Genomic DNA, 15,253 nt, shown 5'->3' on the forward strand with positions numbered 1-15,253 from the left:
AAGTGAGTTATTACTACTTGATGCGACCTGGTACACTTGCCGGTTGGATTTGTGTGTTGGAAAATTCGTTTTCCGCAAAAACACCATCAACATGCCTTTTATATATAGGTGTATTTGGTACTTATTTGGGTGTATATCTGCTGAATTAAGGTTAAATTTGTTTTTTTCTTATTTAAAAACTTTTCTTTAACCGTGCAGCACTCCACAATCCCATCAACCTGCTGATGGCACCCCTGCAGTGCCAGCAACTCCTTCTAAAATGTAAGTTGTACACAATATAACTCTCTTTTGATATCATTTGAAATTCTTATTCTTATACTATTTTATATCTCACCGTGTAGTCAATCACCTCCTCAAGCTATTGTGCATTGATGATGATCGGCAAGACAGCATCCTATGTACTGAATGAATTTCCGGCACCATCATTCAGCCTTGACTTCACTAATTTGAGTCAGGAAAAAACTCTGACTCAGGAGGGACGGGTGGGATCTGAAAAGGGAAAGAGTCAAGAGAGCCCGATTCAGGTTGAAGAAATAGAGAAACTGGCAGAGCAAGTTGCAAACACAGGGGTTACGGCAGCCTTAAAATGTGCAGAGGATAGAACTCCCCCGCTCCAAAAGGTGCAGCCTGACGACCACTTTTTTTAAAAGTTTGAAACTTCTGCGAGAAGGAGGGAATTGTCAGGACCTAAAAGACAAGTGCTACCTCTTGGCACACATGTAGAGACATGTGAGGATGAAAGCACTAATGAGTGGGAGCCAATGTGCATCCTCAATGCCCAACAACCAATGCAATTGTCTAAAATCCACTTCGCGTCTCTAAAAGCTCGTTCACATATTAAAGATGAGGTAATATTAGAATAAGATTAATTATTTTATTATGAGTTGTGACTGCAATGTTGTTGTAATTAATTTGGGTTTTTTATTTTTTTTAGATTGTGACTGCTATCTGTTTGATTCTAAACAAACAAAGAATTAAAAAATTTGAGGAACAAATTTACTGTCTCCTTCCTCCTATTGTGGTAAAGTGTATTGAACTCAATTTTGGGTGTATTTATGTAATGTATTGGGTGTAGTAACTATTTCTTTCGGTGTACAGAATATGGTTATTGGGAATCATGCTGGCATCGAGTTCTTACAGCCAAAATCACAAAAGCCATTTGACATTCAAGACTACAAAATGTTCATCCATTTCTTGGACCTGAAAAAATTGGCATCCCATCTGTTCGTAAGTTTTCGTTTCAAAAGCTTCTTATCATAATTCTTTTGTTATGTGCCAATTATACTAAAATTCTGTGCCATCTAGCCAAACTTCAGATATTTGCACTTGTTTGCTACGGGGATCATTGGTGGATGTGGATGACTGATGTCAGAAAGAAAAAATTTTGTATTCTTGACTCCTATAACAAGAAGTATCCCGCCCCATCGAGAATGAAGCTTAATACATTTGTTGTAAGTTAATTCTATTTTCTCTAAAAAATCCTGGGTATAACACTGTTGTTAGCATTATAATATTTGGGTGTGGTGCTGTTCAAATAAAGTGTACTATAGGATCCTTTGAGTGCAACTAGGTTTTTAATGTAGTCTTATATTTTGCTTTCTTTCTGAAAATTTTGTATTTTCTCTTACTGTCCTTTTTTATTGTTCTAATTTATTTTTTTCAGCTTTGATTGTGCCATTTATGTAATGAAATGGCTTGAGATAATCGAGCCTGAAAAACATTAAAAAGGGGAGATATGACTTGGACGACTGGATACAGGTAATTGTGTTTAAAAATATATAACTCTATATTAATTTACTAAATTAACGGAATTCAATAAAAGAAATTTGTTTAAACTGCAGGCAGAGGTGGACCACTTCATGGTCAAATATGCTTCGCGGATTCAATAAAGTAATTCTCTTGCTCAGCTGTCCCACTTGTGCCTCCAAGTTTCTAATGGAGGACCTTGTTTTAGTCATGAAACTTTGAGTGGTTTTGATTAGATCAGAGACCATGGTTGCTAGGTCAGAGTGGTTCTGCTTAGAATTCTCTGTCAGTTGCTGAGAAGATGATGGAAAAGGCTTGCTATTGCTAAACCTGTTTCTTCCACCATTATTATTGTTGAAACCTTGTTGAGGTCTCTGTTGATCCTTCCATGAGAAATTTGGATGATTTCTCCATGAAGAATTATAGGTGTTTCCATAGGGTTCTCCCATGTAATTCACCTCTTCCATTGAAGGGTTCTCAGGATCATAAGCTTCTTCTTCAGATGAAGCATCCTTAGTACTGCCTGGTGCATTTTGCATTCCAGACAGACTTTGAGAAATCAAACTGACTTGCTGAGTCAGTATCTTGTTCTGAGCCAATATGGCATTCAGAGTGTCGATCTCAAGAACTCCTTTCTTCTGATTTGTCCCATTGTTCACAGGATTCCTTTCAGAAGTGTACATGAATTGGTTATTTGCAACCATTTCAATTAGTTCTTGAGCTTATGTAGGCGTCTTCTTCAGATGAAGAGATCCTCCAGCAGAGCTATCCAAAGACATCTTGGACAGTTCAGACAGACCATCATAGAAAATACCTATGATGCTCCATTCAGAAAGCATGTCAGAAGGACATTTTCTGATCAATTGTTTGTATCTTTCCCAAGCTTCATAGAGGGATTCTCCTTCCTTCTGTCTGAAGGTTTGGACTTCCACTCTAAGCTTACTCAATTTTTGAGGTGGAAAGAACTTTGCCAAGAAGGCATTGACTAGCTTTTCACAAGAGTTCAGGCTGTCTTTAGGTTGTAAGTCCAACCATATTCTAGCTCTGTCTCTTACAGCAAAAGGGAATAGCATAAGTCTATAGACCTCAGGGTCAACCCCATTAGTCTTGACAGTGTCACAGATTTGCAAGAATTCAGCTAAAAACTGATGAGGATCTTCCAATGGAAGTCCGTGGAACTTGCAATTCTGTTGCATTAGAGAAACTAGTTGAGGCTTAAGCTCAAAGTTGTTTGCTCCAATGGCAGGAATAGAGATGCTTCTCCCATAGAAGTCGGGAGTAGGTGCAGTAAAGTCACCCAGCACCTTCCTTGCATTGTTGGCATTATTGTTTTCGGCTGCCATGGGTTCTTCTTCTTTGAAGATTTCTGTTAGGTCCTCTACAGAGAGTTGTGCCTTAGCTTCTCTTAGCTTTTGCTTCAAGGTCCTTTCAGGTTCAGGGTCAGCCTCAACAAGAATGCTTTTGTCCTTGCTCCTGCTCATATGAAAGAGAAGAGAACAAGAAAATGTGGAATCCTCTATGTCACAGTAAAGAGATTCCTTGAGGTGTCAGAGGAACAGAAAAATAGAAGGAAGAGGTAGAAGAATTCGAACTTAGTGAGATAGAGTTCGAATTGTGCATTGAGGAGGAGTGGTACTCCATAAATAGAAGGATGTGAGAAGAGGGGAAGAGATTTTTCGAAAATTAAGTAAAAGATTTTAAAAACATTTTGAAAAAGATTTTGAAGAAGATATGATTGAAAACTTTTTTGAAGATGTGATTTAAAAGTTATGGTTTTAAAAAGATGTGATTAAGAAGATATAATTTGAAAAACAATTTAAAAAGATTTGATTTTAAAAATTAATGACTTGCCTAACAAGAAAAGATATGATTCAAACATTAAACCTTTCTCAACAGAAAAGATAACATACTTGGAATGTTCAATCAAATCATTAACTGTTAGCAAGTATCTTTGAAAAAGGAAAGAAATTGATTTTGAAAAAGATTTGATTGAAAAGATATGATTTGAAAAAGATTTGATTTTGAAAAACTTTGAAAACTTGAAAAAAAATCTGAATTAAAAACAGAATCTTCCCTCTTGTGCCATCCTGGCGTTAAACGCCCAGAATGGTGCACATTCTGGCGTTTAACGCCCAAAGCTCTACCCTTTTGGGCGTTAAATGCCCAGCCAGGCAACCTGGCTGGCGTTAAACGCCCAGCCAGGCACCCTGGCTGGCGTTTAAACGCCAATTTTTCCTTCTTCACTGGGCGTTTTGAACGCCCAGCTTTTTCTGTATAATTCCTCTGTTGCATGTACTGAATCTTCATTTCCCTGTATTATTGGCTTGAAAATAGAACCAAGATCAAATAAACAATGCATGCAAGACACCAAACTTAAAATTAGACACTAGACTCAAACAAGAAACATAAAATATTTTTGGTTTTTTATGATTTTGTAAATTTTTTTGGATTTTTTGGAAAATTAAGTGGAAAAGAAAATAAAGGTATCAAAATTCTTAATGAGAATTCCAGGAATCATTGCAATGCTAGTCTAAGACTTCGGTCCAGGAATTAGACATGGCTTCACAGCCAGCCAAGCTTTCAAAGAAAGCTTCGGTCCAAAACACTAGACATGGCCAATGGCCAACCAAGCCTCAGCAGATCATTGCTTCAACAGCAAGATTGATAGAAATCAACAAGCTCTTGTGATGATAAGTTGAAACCTCGGTCCAACAAGATTAGACATGGCTTCACAGCCAGCCAGATTTCAACAGATCATCATGAAACTCTAGAACTCATTCTTAAGAATTCTGAAAAATACCTAATCTAAGCAACAAGATGAACCGTCAGTTGTCCATACTCGAAACAATCCCCGGCAACGGCGCCAAAAACTTGGTGCACGAAATTGTGATCACTACTTTTCACAACTCAAATAATCCTCGGTAATGAGTCCAAAAACTTGTTGCTCAATACCATGGCATAAACACAACTTCGCACAACTAACCAGCAAGTGCACTGGGTCGTCCAAGTAATAAACTTTACGCGAGTAAGGGTCGATCCCACGGAGACTGTTGGTATGAAGCAAGCTATGGTCACCTTGTAAATCTTAGTCAGGCAGACTCAAATGGTTATGGATGATATATGAATAAAACATAAAGATAAAGATAGAGATACTTATGTAATTCATTGGTGAGAACTTCAGATAAGCGAATGGAGATGCTTTGTCCCTTCCGTCTCTCTGCTTTCCTACTGTCTTCATCCAATCCTTCTTACTCCTTTCCATGGCAAGCTGTATGTTGGGCATCACCGTTGTCAATGGCTACAGTCCCGTCCTCTCAGTGGAAATGTTCAACGCACCCTGTCACAGCACGGCTATCCAGCTGTCGGTTCTCGATCATGTCGAAATAGAATCCAGTGATTCTTTTGCGTCTGTCACTAACGCCCCACAATCGCGAGTTTGAAGCTCGTCACAGTCATTCAATCATTGAATCCTACTCAGAATACCACAGACAAGGTTTAGACCTTCCGGATTCTCTTGAATGCCGCCATCAATTCTAGCTTATACCACGAAGATTCCAGTTAAAGAATCCAAGAGATAGACATTAGAGCCTCGTTTGCTTGTAGAACGGAGGTGGTTGTCAGTCACTCGTTCATAAGTGAGAATGATGATGAGCGTCACATAATCATCACATTCATCAAGTTCTTGAGAGCGAATGAATATCTTGGAATAAGAACAAGCTGAATTGAATAGAAGAACAATAGTAATTGCATTAATACTCGAGGTACAGCAGAGCTCCACACCTTAATCTATGGTGTGTAGAAACTCCACCGTTGAAAATACATAAGAACAAGGTCTAGGCATGGCCGTGAGGCCAGCCCCCAGTGATCAAAAGATTCAAAGATCTCAAAATGATCTAAGATCTAAAGATGAAAAATACAATAGTAAAAGGTCCTATTTATAGGGAACTAGTAGCTTAAGAATTACAAAGATGAGTAAATGACATAAAAATCCACTTCCGGGCCCACTTGGTGTGTGTTTGGGCTGAGCATTGAAGCATTTTCGTGTAGAGACTCTTCTTGGAGTTAAACGCCAGCTTTTGTGCCAGTTTGGGCGTTTAACTCCCACTTTGGTGTCAGTTCCGGCGTTTAACGCTGGGAATTCTGAGGGTGACTTTGAACGCCAGTTTGGGCCATCAAATCTTGGGCAAAGTATGAACTATCATATATTGCTGGAAAGCCCATGATGTCTACTTTCCAACACCGTTGTGAGCGCGCCAATTGGGCTTCTGTAGCTCCAGAAAATTCACTTAGAGTGCAGGGAGGTCAGAATCCAACAGCATCTGCAGTCCTTTTCAGTCTCTGAATCAGATTTTTGCTCAGGTCCCTCAATTTCAGCCAGAAAATACCTGAAATCACAGAAAAACACACAAACTCATAGTAAAGTCCAGAAAAGTGAATTTTAATTAAAAACTAATAAAAATATACTAAAAACTAACTAAAACATACTAAAAACATACGAAAAACAATGCCAAAAAGCGTACAAATTATTCGCTCATCAGCCATCAAACGTTGACTCCAACGTGAAGCATCAGAACGTGCAATTCAAACAGATCTCTTCTCAACATCAAGGGAAACCAATTGGAGCCATCTTTTTCAACCCAATTCCATCAAGGCCAAAAGCCCAATTCAGAGATTGAAGAGCAATGGAAGAAAATGTATAAATAGCTTAGAATTTAAGTTAGAAAGGACTTTTACTGACTTTTACTTCATTTTTTAGACTTTTCGGTTGAATTGAGTTTTCGGTAATTCTTCAATTTTGAGCAATGTATCTTTTAATTTCATTTTCCATTTTGAGAGCTATGAACAACTAAACCCCTTTCATTGGGTTCGGGAGCTCTATTGTAATTCAATGGATCAATAGTAGTTTTCTTATTCTTCTTCTTTCTTTTCTCTTGATTTTTGTTAGAAAGCTTTCGGTCTTAATTCAATTGGATAGTTGTCTTGAGAGAGAAGCTATCCATAATTGGAATTCTTCGGATCCTTGAGAGAGGGATGAAGAATTCATGCTAGAATTGCTTTCTCACATTGGATTAGATTGGTGGTTGGATGGATATTGTGACATTTAATCCTACCAATACTTTGAATTTGTGTGGTATAATCAGTAACCAAACTTCAACTCTTCCCATGAGCAATTAAATCAAGACATTGGGCAATTGTTCATGCTTAGAGAGATTGGTGAGCCAAGACATTAGGATTTAATCATCTAAGATTGCCAAGCAATGTCAATGAATGCATTGATTGAGGAAGAAATGAAAATGATTTGATCCGGAGAGTTCAGTATCTCCCAAAACCAAATGAATCCCCATCTCTGATCTACCCATTCTTTTATATTATGCTCTTTAATTTCATGCTAATTCTCCATTCCCATTTAGATTCTTGCAATTTAAGCTTCTGTCATTAAATTTCATGCAATTTAATTTCTATCATTTAATTTCTTGCAATTTAAGTTTCCCGCCAAATTTACTTTTTGTAATTCTCAACCAAATCTGATTTTGCTCAACTAGTATAATTCACCAATTAACATTGATTAACCAACCAGTCCCTCTGGGATTCAACCTCACTCTACTGTGAGTTTTTACTTGACGACAATCCGGTATACTTGCCGGTAGGAAATTGTTGAGAGACAATTTCCGAGTGAATCAAGTTTGTGGCGCCATTGCCGGGGGTTGGTTTTGTATTGACAATTATTAAATTGGGGGATAACTAGATTGAGCACTTTTCTTTTCTTTTGAATTTTAATTTTAGTTGTTCATTTTTGTTCTCTACAATTTTAAGTTGTGTTTCATCAATTTTACCTTACTTCTTTACTTTCCAGCAAGCTAACTATACTCTGTTTTAGTAGACTCTGCATTTGCTTCTACTTGTACTTGTTCATTTTATGACAGGTAGAAGAGAGGTATCAACCTCTTTTGACAGTGAACCAGAAAGAACCTTTCTGGGGTTGAGAAGGGAAGCAAGAGGAAAGAGGGCAGTTGGTGCAGAAGAAGAGGAGGAAGATTTGGATGTAACCATGGAGGATGATATGGAAAACCATCATGAACGAGAGGTGAATAACCATGCCAGAAGAGTTGGAGCCAACTCTGCTGGAGAAGAGAGGAGAGTTCTGGGATCATACATTAATCCAAACCCAAGAAACTGTGGTAGCAACATTCAAAAGCCAACTATCCATGCTAATAACTTCGAATTAAAGACTCAGATCATAACTCTAGTACAGAACAATTGTTCTTCTGGAGGAAATGCTCAAGAGGACCCTAATGAGCACCTCACTAAATTCCAAATGATATGTGACAGTTAAATCTAATGGTGTTCATCCTGACACCTATAGATTGCTATTGTTTCCATTTTCTTTGAGGGACAAAGCATCAAAATGGCTGGAATCATTTCCCAAGGAAAGCTTGACAACCTTGGAGGATGTGGTGAATAGATTCTTAACAAGGTTCTACCCTCTACAAAAAGTTAACAGGCGGAGAACTGAAGTGTAGACATTCAGACAGCAAGATGGTGAGACAATTTATGAAGCCTGGGAGAGATTCAAGGATTTGACAAGGAAATGCCCCCTTGATATATTTAATGAGTGGGTGCAAATTCATATCTCCTATGAAGGGCTAAATCATGAATCAAAGAAAGCTGTGGACCACTCATCTGGAGGTTCCCTTAACAAGAAGAAGACCATTAAAGAAGCCATTGATGTTATAGAGACAGTGGCTGACAATGAGTATTTTTATGCCTCAGACATAAGCAACAACAGGGGAGTCTTGGAATTAAACCAAATGGATGCAATCTTGGCCCAAGACAAGATGATCACCAAGCAACTGGCTGAATTGACCAAGCAAATGGAGAAGAATCAGGCTGCAGCCATTCACACTCAACCATCACCTCAAGGAGAGTTGGAAACAGAAGAAAGAGTTAACTGGGAGGAAGCTAATTACCTTGGAAATTCATCTAGGCAAGCTAATGATCCATATTCTAAAACCTATAACTCTGGTTGGAGAAACCACCCAAACTTTGGATGAGGAAACCAACAAAACCAAGGTCAAGACCACAGACCACACAATCCAACCCAGTATAACAACTCCACTAACCAAAACTCCAACCAAAGACCATACCAGACCACACAAAACGCTTATTCACAGCCACTATACCAAAACCACAACAACCATTCTCAACACCCCAATTCTAACCAATCAACACCAAATGATGATGACAGAATGGCTAGGATGGAAGCTATGCTTGCAAATCTTGGCAAGGAATTTAAAGACATGAAAAAATTCCAGCAGAAAGTAATATCCAATTTGCAAAACCAAGATGCTGCCACTCAGAAACTTGAAGCACAAATCGAATACTTGTCCAAGAAAGCCCCTAGCCATAGTTCAGGTAATGCCACCAGGACAAATTCAAAAGAGGAATGCAAAGCTATTACCCTTAGAAACGGAAAGGAATTGAAAGAGAATCCAAGGGAGACTCAAGAAGGGAAGGAAGAGGGCATTTCAAACGCTAAGGAAGAGGCACAAGCACCTACTCCCAACCCATCAGAAGAGAAAGAAGTTCTAAGGCCATATGTCCCAAAGGCTCCTTGCCCTCAGTGCCTAATGAAGAATGTAAAGGACAGTCAATTCTCCAAATTTTTGGAGATTTTCAAGAAAATTCGTATCAACATTCCCTTTGCAGAAGCACTAGAACAAATGCCACTTTATGCTAAGTTTTTGAAGGAATTAATGACCAAGAAGAGAAGTTGGAGGAATGATGAAACTGTGGTATTAACTGAGGAATGTAGTGCTATCATCCAACACAAGCTGCCTCAAAAATTGAAGGACCCAGGAAGCTTCCAAATTCCTTGCTTCATAGGGGAAATAATAGTTGAAAAAGCCTTATGTGACTTGGGAGCTAGTATAAATTTGATGACCTTAACAATGATAAAAAGAATGAAGATTGAGGAAGCCAAACCAACAAGAATGGCCCTCCAATAAGCAGATCGGTCATTCAAATTCCCTCATGGAATAGTAGAGGACTTGTTAGTGAAAGTGGGAGACTTCATCTTCCCTGCTGACTTTGTGGTATTGGATATGGAGGAAGAAGCTAAGGCTTCAATAATTTTGGGAAGGCCATTTCTAGCTACTGCTGGTGCCATCATTGATGTCCAAAAGGGTGAACTTACCCTTAGGCTACATGATGAGAAAATGGTATTCAATGTATTCAAAGCCATGAGCTATCCACCAGAGTCACTAGGAGAGTGTATGAGGCTAGATGTAGTGGAAATTGTGGTGCAGGAAACCTTAGAAGAAGCACTTGAAGAATTGACAGAGGGTGATTCCATGTTACATGTTGAGGCTGTTGATGTCAATGTAGCTGAAATGCCTATTCCAAGTACATCAGAGGAGAAGAAAAAAGAGAAGGAAGCACCCAAACTGGAGTTGAAAGCACTGCCCCCTACTCTCAAGTATGCGTACTTGGGAAGTGATGGAAAGTACCTGATGAGCGGATAATTTATACGCTTTTTGGCGTTGTTTTTACTTAGTTTTTAGTATGATTTAGTTGGTTTTTAGTATATTTTTATTAGTTTTTAATTAAAAATCACATTTCTGGACTTTACTATGAGTTTCTGTGTTTTTTTGTGATTTCAGGTATTTTCTGGCTGAAATTGAGGGAGCTGAGCAAAAATCTGATTCATGCTAAAAAAGGACTGCTGATGCTGTTGGATTCTGACCTCCCTGCACTCAAGGTGGATTTTCTGGAGCTACAGAACTCCAAATGGCACGCTCTCAATTGAGTTAGAAACTAGATATCCAGGGCTTTCCAGCAATATATAATAGTCCATACTTTGCGCGAAGATAGATGACGTAAACTGGCGTTGAACGCCAGTTCCATGCTGCAGTCTGGCGTCTACACTACAAGAAAAACACCCATTCAGGTACATTTGAAAAGTGTAGCCAAAAACGAAAAAAAGTGATGCCTTAGGAAAAGGCTACGTATTTTAGGCTTCGGAGACACTTTTGTAGGGGATGCCTATACTAGTGTTGCCTATTCTCAAAGGCTACGCTTTTCTGTATCAAAGGCTACGCTTCTGGCTTTTGAGAATAGGGTACGCTTTTTAAGTGATGCTGTTCAGGACCTAAGGCTACGCTTTTCAGCACTAATAGTTACCGTAATTCTGAAGAATAGGCTACACTTTTGAGGGCTACAGCATCACTTTATAAATGTAGCAAACAGTATATCTATAGCTACTCTAATATTTGAGAATATAATTATATATATAATCCTGTATTTTTAATTAAATTAGTTAATTATTATAAAATAAAAATGAATACATATATAATAATACTATACAATAATCTTTAAATAATAAAAATTATACTGAAACAAAATATAATTATACAATGAAACAAAAATATTGGGATGATCATAATTTTGAGTATTCATACATCTCAAACTAGAATAAGTATACTCATATAATACACTTAGAGTTTACTGCTAATAAACTAGGAAAAACCAAAACATTATATCATATAAATGTATCTTAGCTTCTGATAAAAGATATCATCATCAACCATACATCTTTCAATTTCCATCTTTGTCACTAAACCATCATGATCAGCATCTCAATCTTCACTCGCATCTTCAGAATTATCCTGCATAATTATATAGAAAAATAATTATAATTTGAAAAAGTACAACAAGAAAAAAGTAATTAACATATACAATATCCGAGCGGCATAGGATAATTGAAACTACTCTTCTTTTCATTTCACCAAAAACATAAAATAAGAAACAAAATCATACTATGTTTGAATAAATAATTAAATAAACCAAAGTCTTTTGCTTTAAAATAACAATCATATTCAGGGAATACTATAAATCACCATAAAGGACATAACTAAAAAACGGAGTAACACGACTTCATACTAAATGGGAACTAAAATAAAAAACTCAAGTGCATTGTGCAAGTGACAAGCAGCGCATAATAGCATGAAAAAACAAAACCAGAAAAATCAGAAAAATCAGAAAAATTACAACTTCCACCCTGATAACAATAATAATAAAATTACATAACGAAAAAACAAAACCAAAAAGCCCAAATCACAGCTTTCATCTTCTTCAATTTCAGTTCAAATTAAAAAATTTGGCATCCTCCTAAGTTCTAACAAATAAAAATTTTAAACTTAACAGTAGATATTCAGAATCCTAATTAACAATTAACAATATATAAAAAAATATTAGGGAATAAAAAAAAACTGGTCATACCATATTTATGTTTGGAATATGTGTTGATCCATGAGCGCTATTTGCATCAATTGGAGAGTGTTGGGCATCTTGTAACAAAGCTTCAATTTCTTCCGGCCTCATTCCAGGTTCAGATCGCTGAACTAGTAACTTAATCATGTTTCGCAATCCATGAAGGTCAGCCTCTTGGTGCTGCTGTTTGGCTTTCATGTCTCCAAGTTCAGCCTTCAAAGATGTGACTTCCTCTTGGTGTTGTTGCTTGAGTTCAGAAATTTCTGCATACTTTTTTAAGTCACTTCGTGTAACAGATCTTCCATAGCACCTAACCCGACCTGGTTGTTCTTTTCCAAATAAAGACTCAAAAGCTTCCTCATCTGTTTCACCAGCAGCTTGGCGGTTTTGGAATTCATCCTAATTAAAAGAAACATTTGAAATAGAATTAATTACTGTATCCTAAATTTGACTTATAATCATTAGTAATTCAATGAACTCTCATACAATTGCATCTTGTATTTCCTGATCAATTTCCTTCCTTTTTCGACTTGTTCGAGTAGCAAGGAACATTTCAAACCTTTTTTATAAAATATAAAATATAAAATTAAAAATAAATTATTTTTTTATATTTTTTAAAATGAAACGTACCTTTGTGGGTGCTGGGTGAAGAGAAATTCTTGCTCTTGTTATAACTCCAAATTGTCCTAAGCCTCCAAGAACCGCGTGAAATAACTCTGAATTCTTTTGCTTAGAACATGTTATTAAATCTCCCTTTCCTAAAAAGAAACCACACAAATTCATTAATTAATTAAATAATATGGAAAAACTTGAACTCATAATCATGTAATTCTGATATCACTAACATGAAATTCTGAAAGTAACTGATAGTGTTTGAGCTAAGAACAGAATTTGAACTCATGAGAAAGAATTCAAATATTTGACAGAAAGGAAAAGATTATGAAAAAGAAAATATTAGAAAACTGTATTGGATATTCATTGTTATCTATCACACAAGTATATAGAAGAGCTATTTATATATACTCCTCAAGTTAACAAAAATTAGTTTCTAATAATAGATAATTACTCTAACTATTATAACTAGTTTTTTTCACTCATACTTTAATTTCTTTACATTTTGGACATTGGTTCTAATTTAGTACTAGTTATTTTATATTGACATGCATGGAAAATAATGATAATGCAGGTTCAGAATCTTATAGAGAGATGCTTGCTATTTCATATGAGTCAAGATCAGTGCATAAAAGGCACTAGCTGAACATGCAGGAATCAAGCCACTTGTTACACTTACAGGTCCATATTATATAAACCTTATTATTATTATTAATGAGTTTTCAATTTCATCACTATGTATTTATTTAAACTTGTGCTCACGTCACATGCCTTTTGAAGGAAGCAACCAAACTAAGCTCTGCAAGTCAAACATGAACAGCATGAGCTTCAGCATCAATTTGCTTCTTCAATGAGCAAGTCCTCAAAATGCTCCAACAATCAAAGACCAACACTAAACCCACAGCTATGAATTATGATGAAAGCAGAGAAAACTTTCCAGAAAATACTTTGATTCAACTGGAAAACAAGAAGAAATAAGTACATAGTGCAGAGAATCATAGAATGCAGCACGTGCATATTTTCGCCATTTCAAAAATTAGAATGAAATGCAACAAATTAACTGACCAAATGGATGAGTAATCAAATCCCAAGTAAATCTATTATTAACTTGTGTACCAAACAAAATAAGCTTAATTTTCAAAATGAACTTTCCTCATAAATCATAGAAAAGAAAACCTCATTGGCGAAAAAGCTTCATTAAAGCCTAATATTCTGTAATTAGGCTATTTAAATATGAACTCAATTATTTATTACAATGCAAATTCAAACAGTAATTTATTAATCAACAACCAACATTCAATCATTCTGGTCCTAAATGCTCACCGTTCACCTATTGAATATAGAAAAAAGTTAAATCATGAAATTACACACTGAAGCAAGCAATGAAACACATTATAAATTTGAATAGCGAGTCCTAAAGAGATTTTGCACTTTCACTTCAAAGTTCAAACACAGAGAAACGTAATCACAAAAGTGAAATAATATAAAGAGAAGCTCCATTGTTGAATCCAATCATAGGCTACAGAAAAAAGAAAAAGAGAATGCGCATAAGAGTTACCTGCTACAACGGATTACTTGCTGCGGTGGCGTCAATGGAGTCAATGAGTGCAAATGTTATAGCTCATTCAGCTCACATTTCTTCTTCGTCTTCTACTTCTCTACTCCTTGTCTTCTTTCATTCTTTACATTTTTCACACCAGTTCTGTTTCTGGCTAACCAAGAAACCGTTCAAACTGCAAGAACTCTGTTAGAAACAGGAAGCTAAAAACAGAAAAACGGAAGCCAACTTATTCATTGAGAAATCACAGAAACAAAAGCTTATTAACGCTGTATTTGGATTCAGTCTCAGAAACAAAAATACAGAGAAAATAGACAAGCTGTATATTAAATCACAGTTCACAAACCCTAAAATACCACACATCTTCATCAACAACAGCATGCATGTTATCAAATTACAGTTCACAAACCCATATTTTGAGAGATTAAAAGCCCCAAATTAAAACCCCTAAAATAGGAACCCTAAGCCACTGATCAATTTCAGAAGCAAATAGAAATCAATACATACCTATTCAATGATGTGAGCACAGCGAAGACGATGATGAGAAGCACGGAGATGACGATGGTGAGAGCGGCGCAGCAACGATGGTGAGGGCTGCACAGCGATGATGGTGAGGGCGGCACAGCTTCAATCAGTGCAAGCGATGGCGAAGAGGAGTGATGACGGTCAATGTGGATACGTGCAGGTGAGCCGTGAGTGGGAGGTGACGACTTTGAATGGCGAGAGTGAGAGGATTTTACGAGGATGAAGGTGAGTGTATGTAATTCATCCTATACAAAATTTGAAAGGAAAAAAAAATCAATACAAATCCATTTGAGCTACTAGTTTTACGTTTTTCAAACTGGTTTTTTTTTTTGGACTGGAAAACTGGTCCTTTAAGGATTAAGTTTAACCTTTTTTTTTCATCATTTACAAATTCTTCTTTTTTAATACTTTTTTTTACATACAATCCTTTTATATTATCTTACTTGTTATCGAATGTTTTTAATACCAAAAGTAGGTGGTATAGAAGAGAGATGTACAAAAAAATGTTGTATATATCATTCCTCGCTATATAATAATGTTGGT

The 15,253-nt window shown here is 36.6% G+C and overlaps 2 protein-coding genes and 2 non-coding genes across 6 annotated transcripts; 2 read left to right on the forward strand and 2 right to left on the reverse strand.

The window, feature by feature from the left end:
- Window positions 1–2,579: 2,579 nt before the first annotated feature.
- On the forward strand, window positions 2,580–2,687 carry LOC130971489 (small nucleolar RNA R71). Its single transcript, XR_009082706.1, has one exon. It is a non-coding gene; the product is annotated as a small nucleolar RNA R71 (small nucleolar RNA).
- Window positions 2,688–8,246: 5,559 nt separating this feature from the next.
- LOC130971482 (small nucleolar RNA R71) lies at window positions 8,247–8,353 on the reverse strand. The gene has a single exon (XR_009082699.1). It is a non-coding gene; the product is annotated as a small nucleolar RNA R71 (small nucleolar RNA).
- Window positions 8,354–8,993: 640 nt separating this feature from the next.
- On the forward strand, window positions 8,994–9,752 carry LOC130966513 (uncharacterized). The gene has a single exon (XM_057891326.1). It carries the CDS (start codon window positions 8,994–8,996, stop codon window positions 9,750–9,752), a length of 759 nt encoding a protein of 252 aa, XP_057747309.1.
- Window positions 9,753–11,179: 1,427 nt separating this feature from the next.
- LOC130969639 (uncharacterized) lies at window positions 11,180–15,015 on the reverse strand. Of its 3 annotated transcripts, none has more exons than XM_057895466.1 (6): window positions 14,693–15,015; window positions 14,186–14,360; window positions 13,399–13,519; window positions 12,646–12,773; window positions 12,025–12,414; window positions 11,180–11,411 (listed from the first exon to the last, which is right to left on the reverse strand). In XM_057895466.1, the coding sequence occupies exons 3-6, from the start codon at window positions 13,460–13,462 to the stop codon at window positions 11,382–11,384; spliced, it is 612 nt and encodes a 203-aa protein (XP_057751449.1). In that variant the 5' UTR covers window positions 13,463–13,519; window positions 14,186–14,360; window positions 14,693–15,015; the 3' UTR covers window positions 11,180–11,381. The 3 variants fall into 3 exon arrangements, 2 of the variants coding, with proteins under 2 accessions (XP_057751449.1, XP_057751448.1); XM_057895465.1 differs by having other exon boundaries at window positions 13,399–13,584; XR_009081899.1 differs by lacking the exon at window positions 13,399–13,519.
- Window positions 15,016–15,253: the final 238 nt, after the last annotated feature.

The sequence above is a fragment of the Arachis stenosperma genome, chromosome 3 (assembly GCF_014773155.1).
Source record: "Arachis stenosperma cultivar V10309 chromosome 3, arast.V10309.gnm1.PFL2, whole genome shotgun sequence".
Classification (NCBI taxonomy): Eukaryota; Viridiplantae; Streptophyta; class Magnoliopsida; order Fabales; family Fabaceae; genus Arachis; species Arachis stenosperma.

Bases quoted from the DNA above. Each gene is read 5' to 3' on its own strand.
- LOC130966513 (XM_057891326.1), top strand. From the start codon at position 8,994: ATGGCTAGGATGGAAGCTATGCTTGCAAATCTTGGCAAGGAATTTAAA.
- LOC130969639 (XM_057895466.1), bottom strand. From the start codon at position 13,462: ATGCTGAAGCTCATGCTGTTCATGTTTGACTTGCAGAGCTTAGTTTGG. The intron at 12,415-12,645 runs GTACGTTTCATT...TCTTTTAATTAG, and splicing joins TTCACCCAGCACCCACAAAG to GATGAATTCCAAAACCGCCA. The intron at 11,412-12,024 runs GTATGACCAGTT...ATAATTATGCAG, and splicing joins ATATTCCAAACATAAATATG to GATAATTCTGAAGATGCGAG.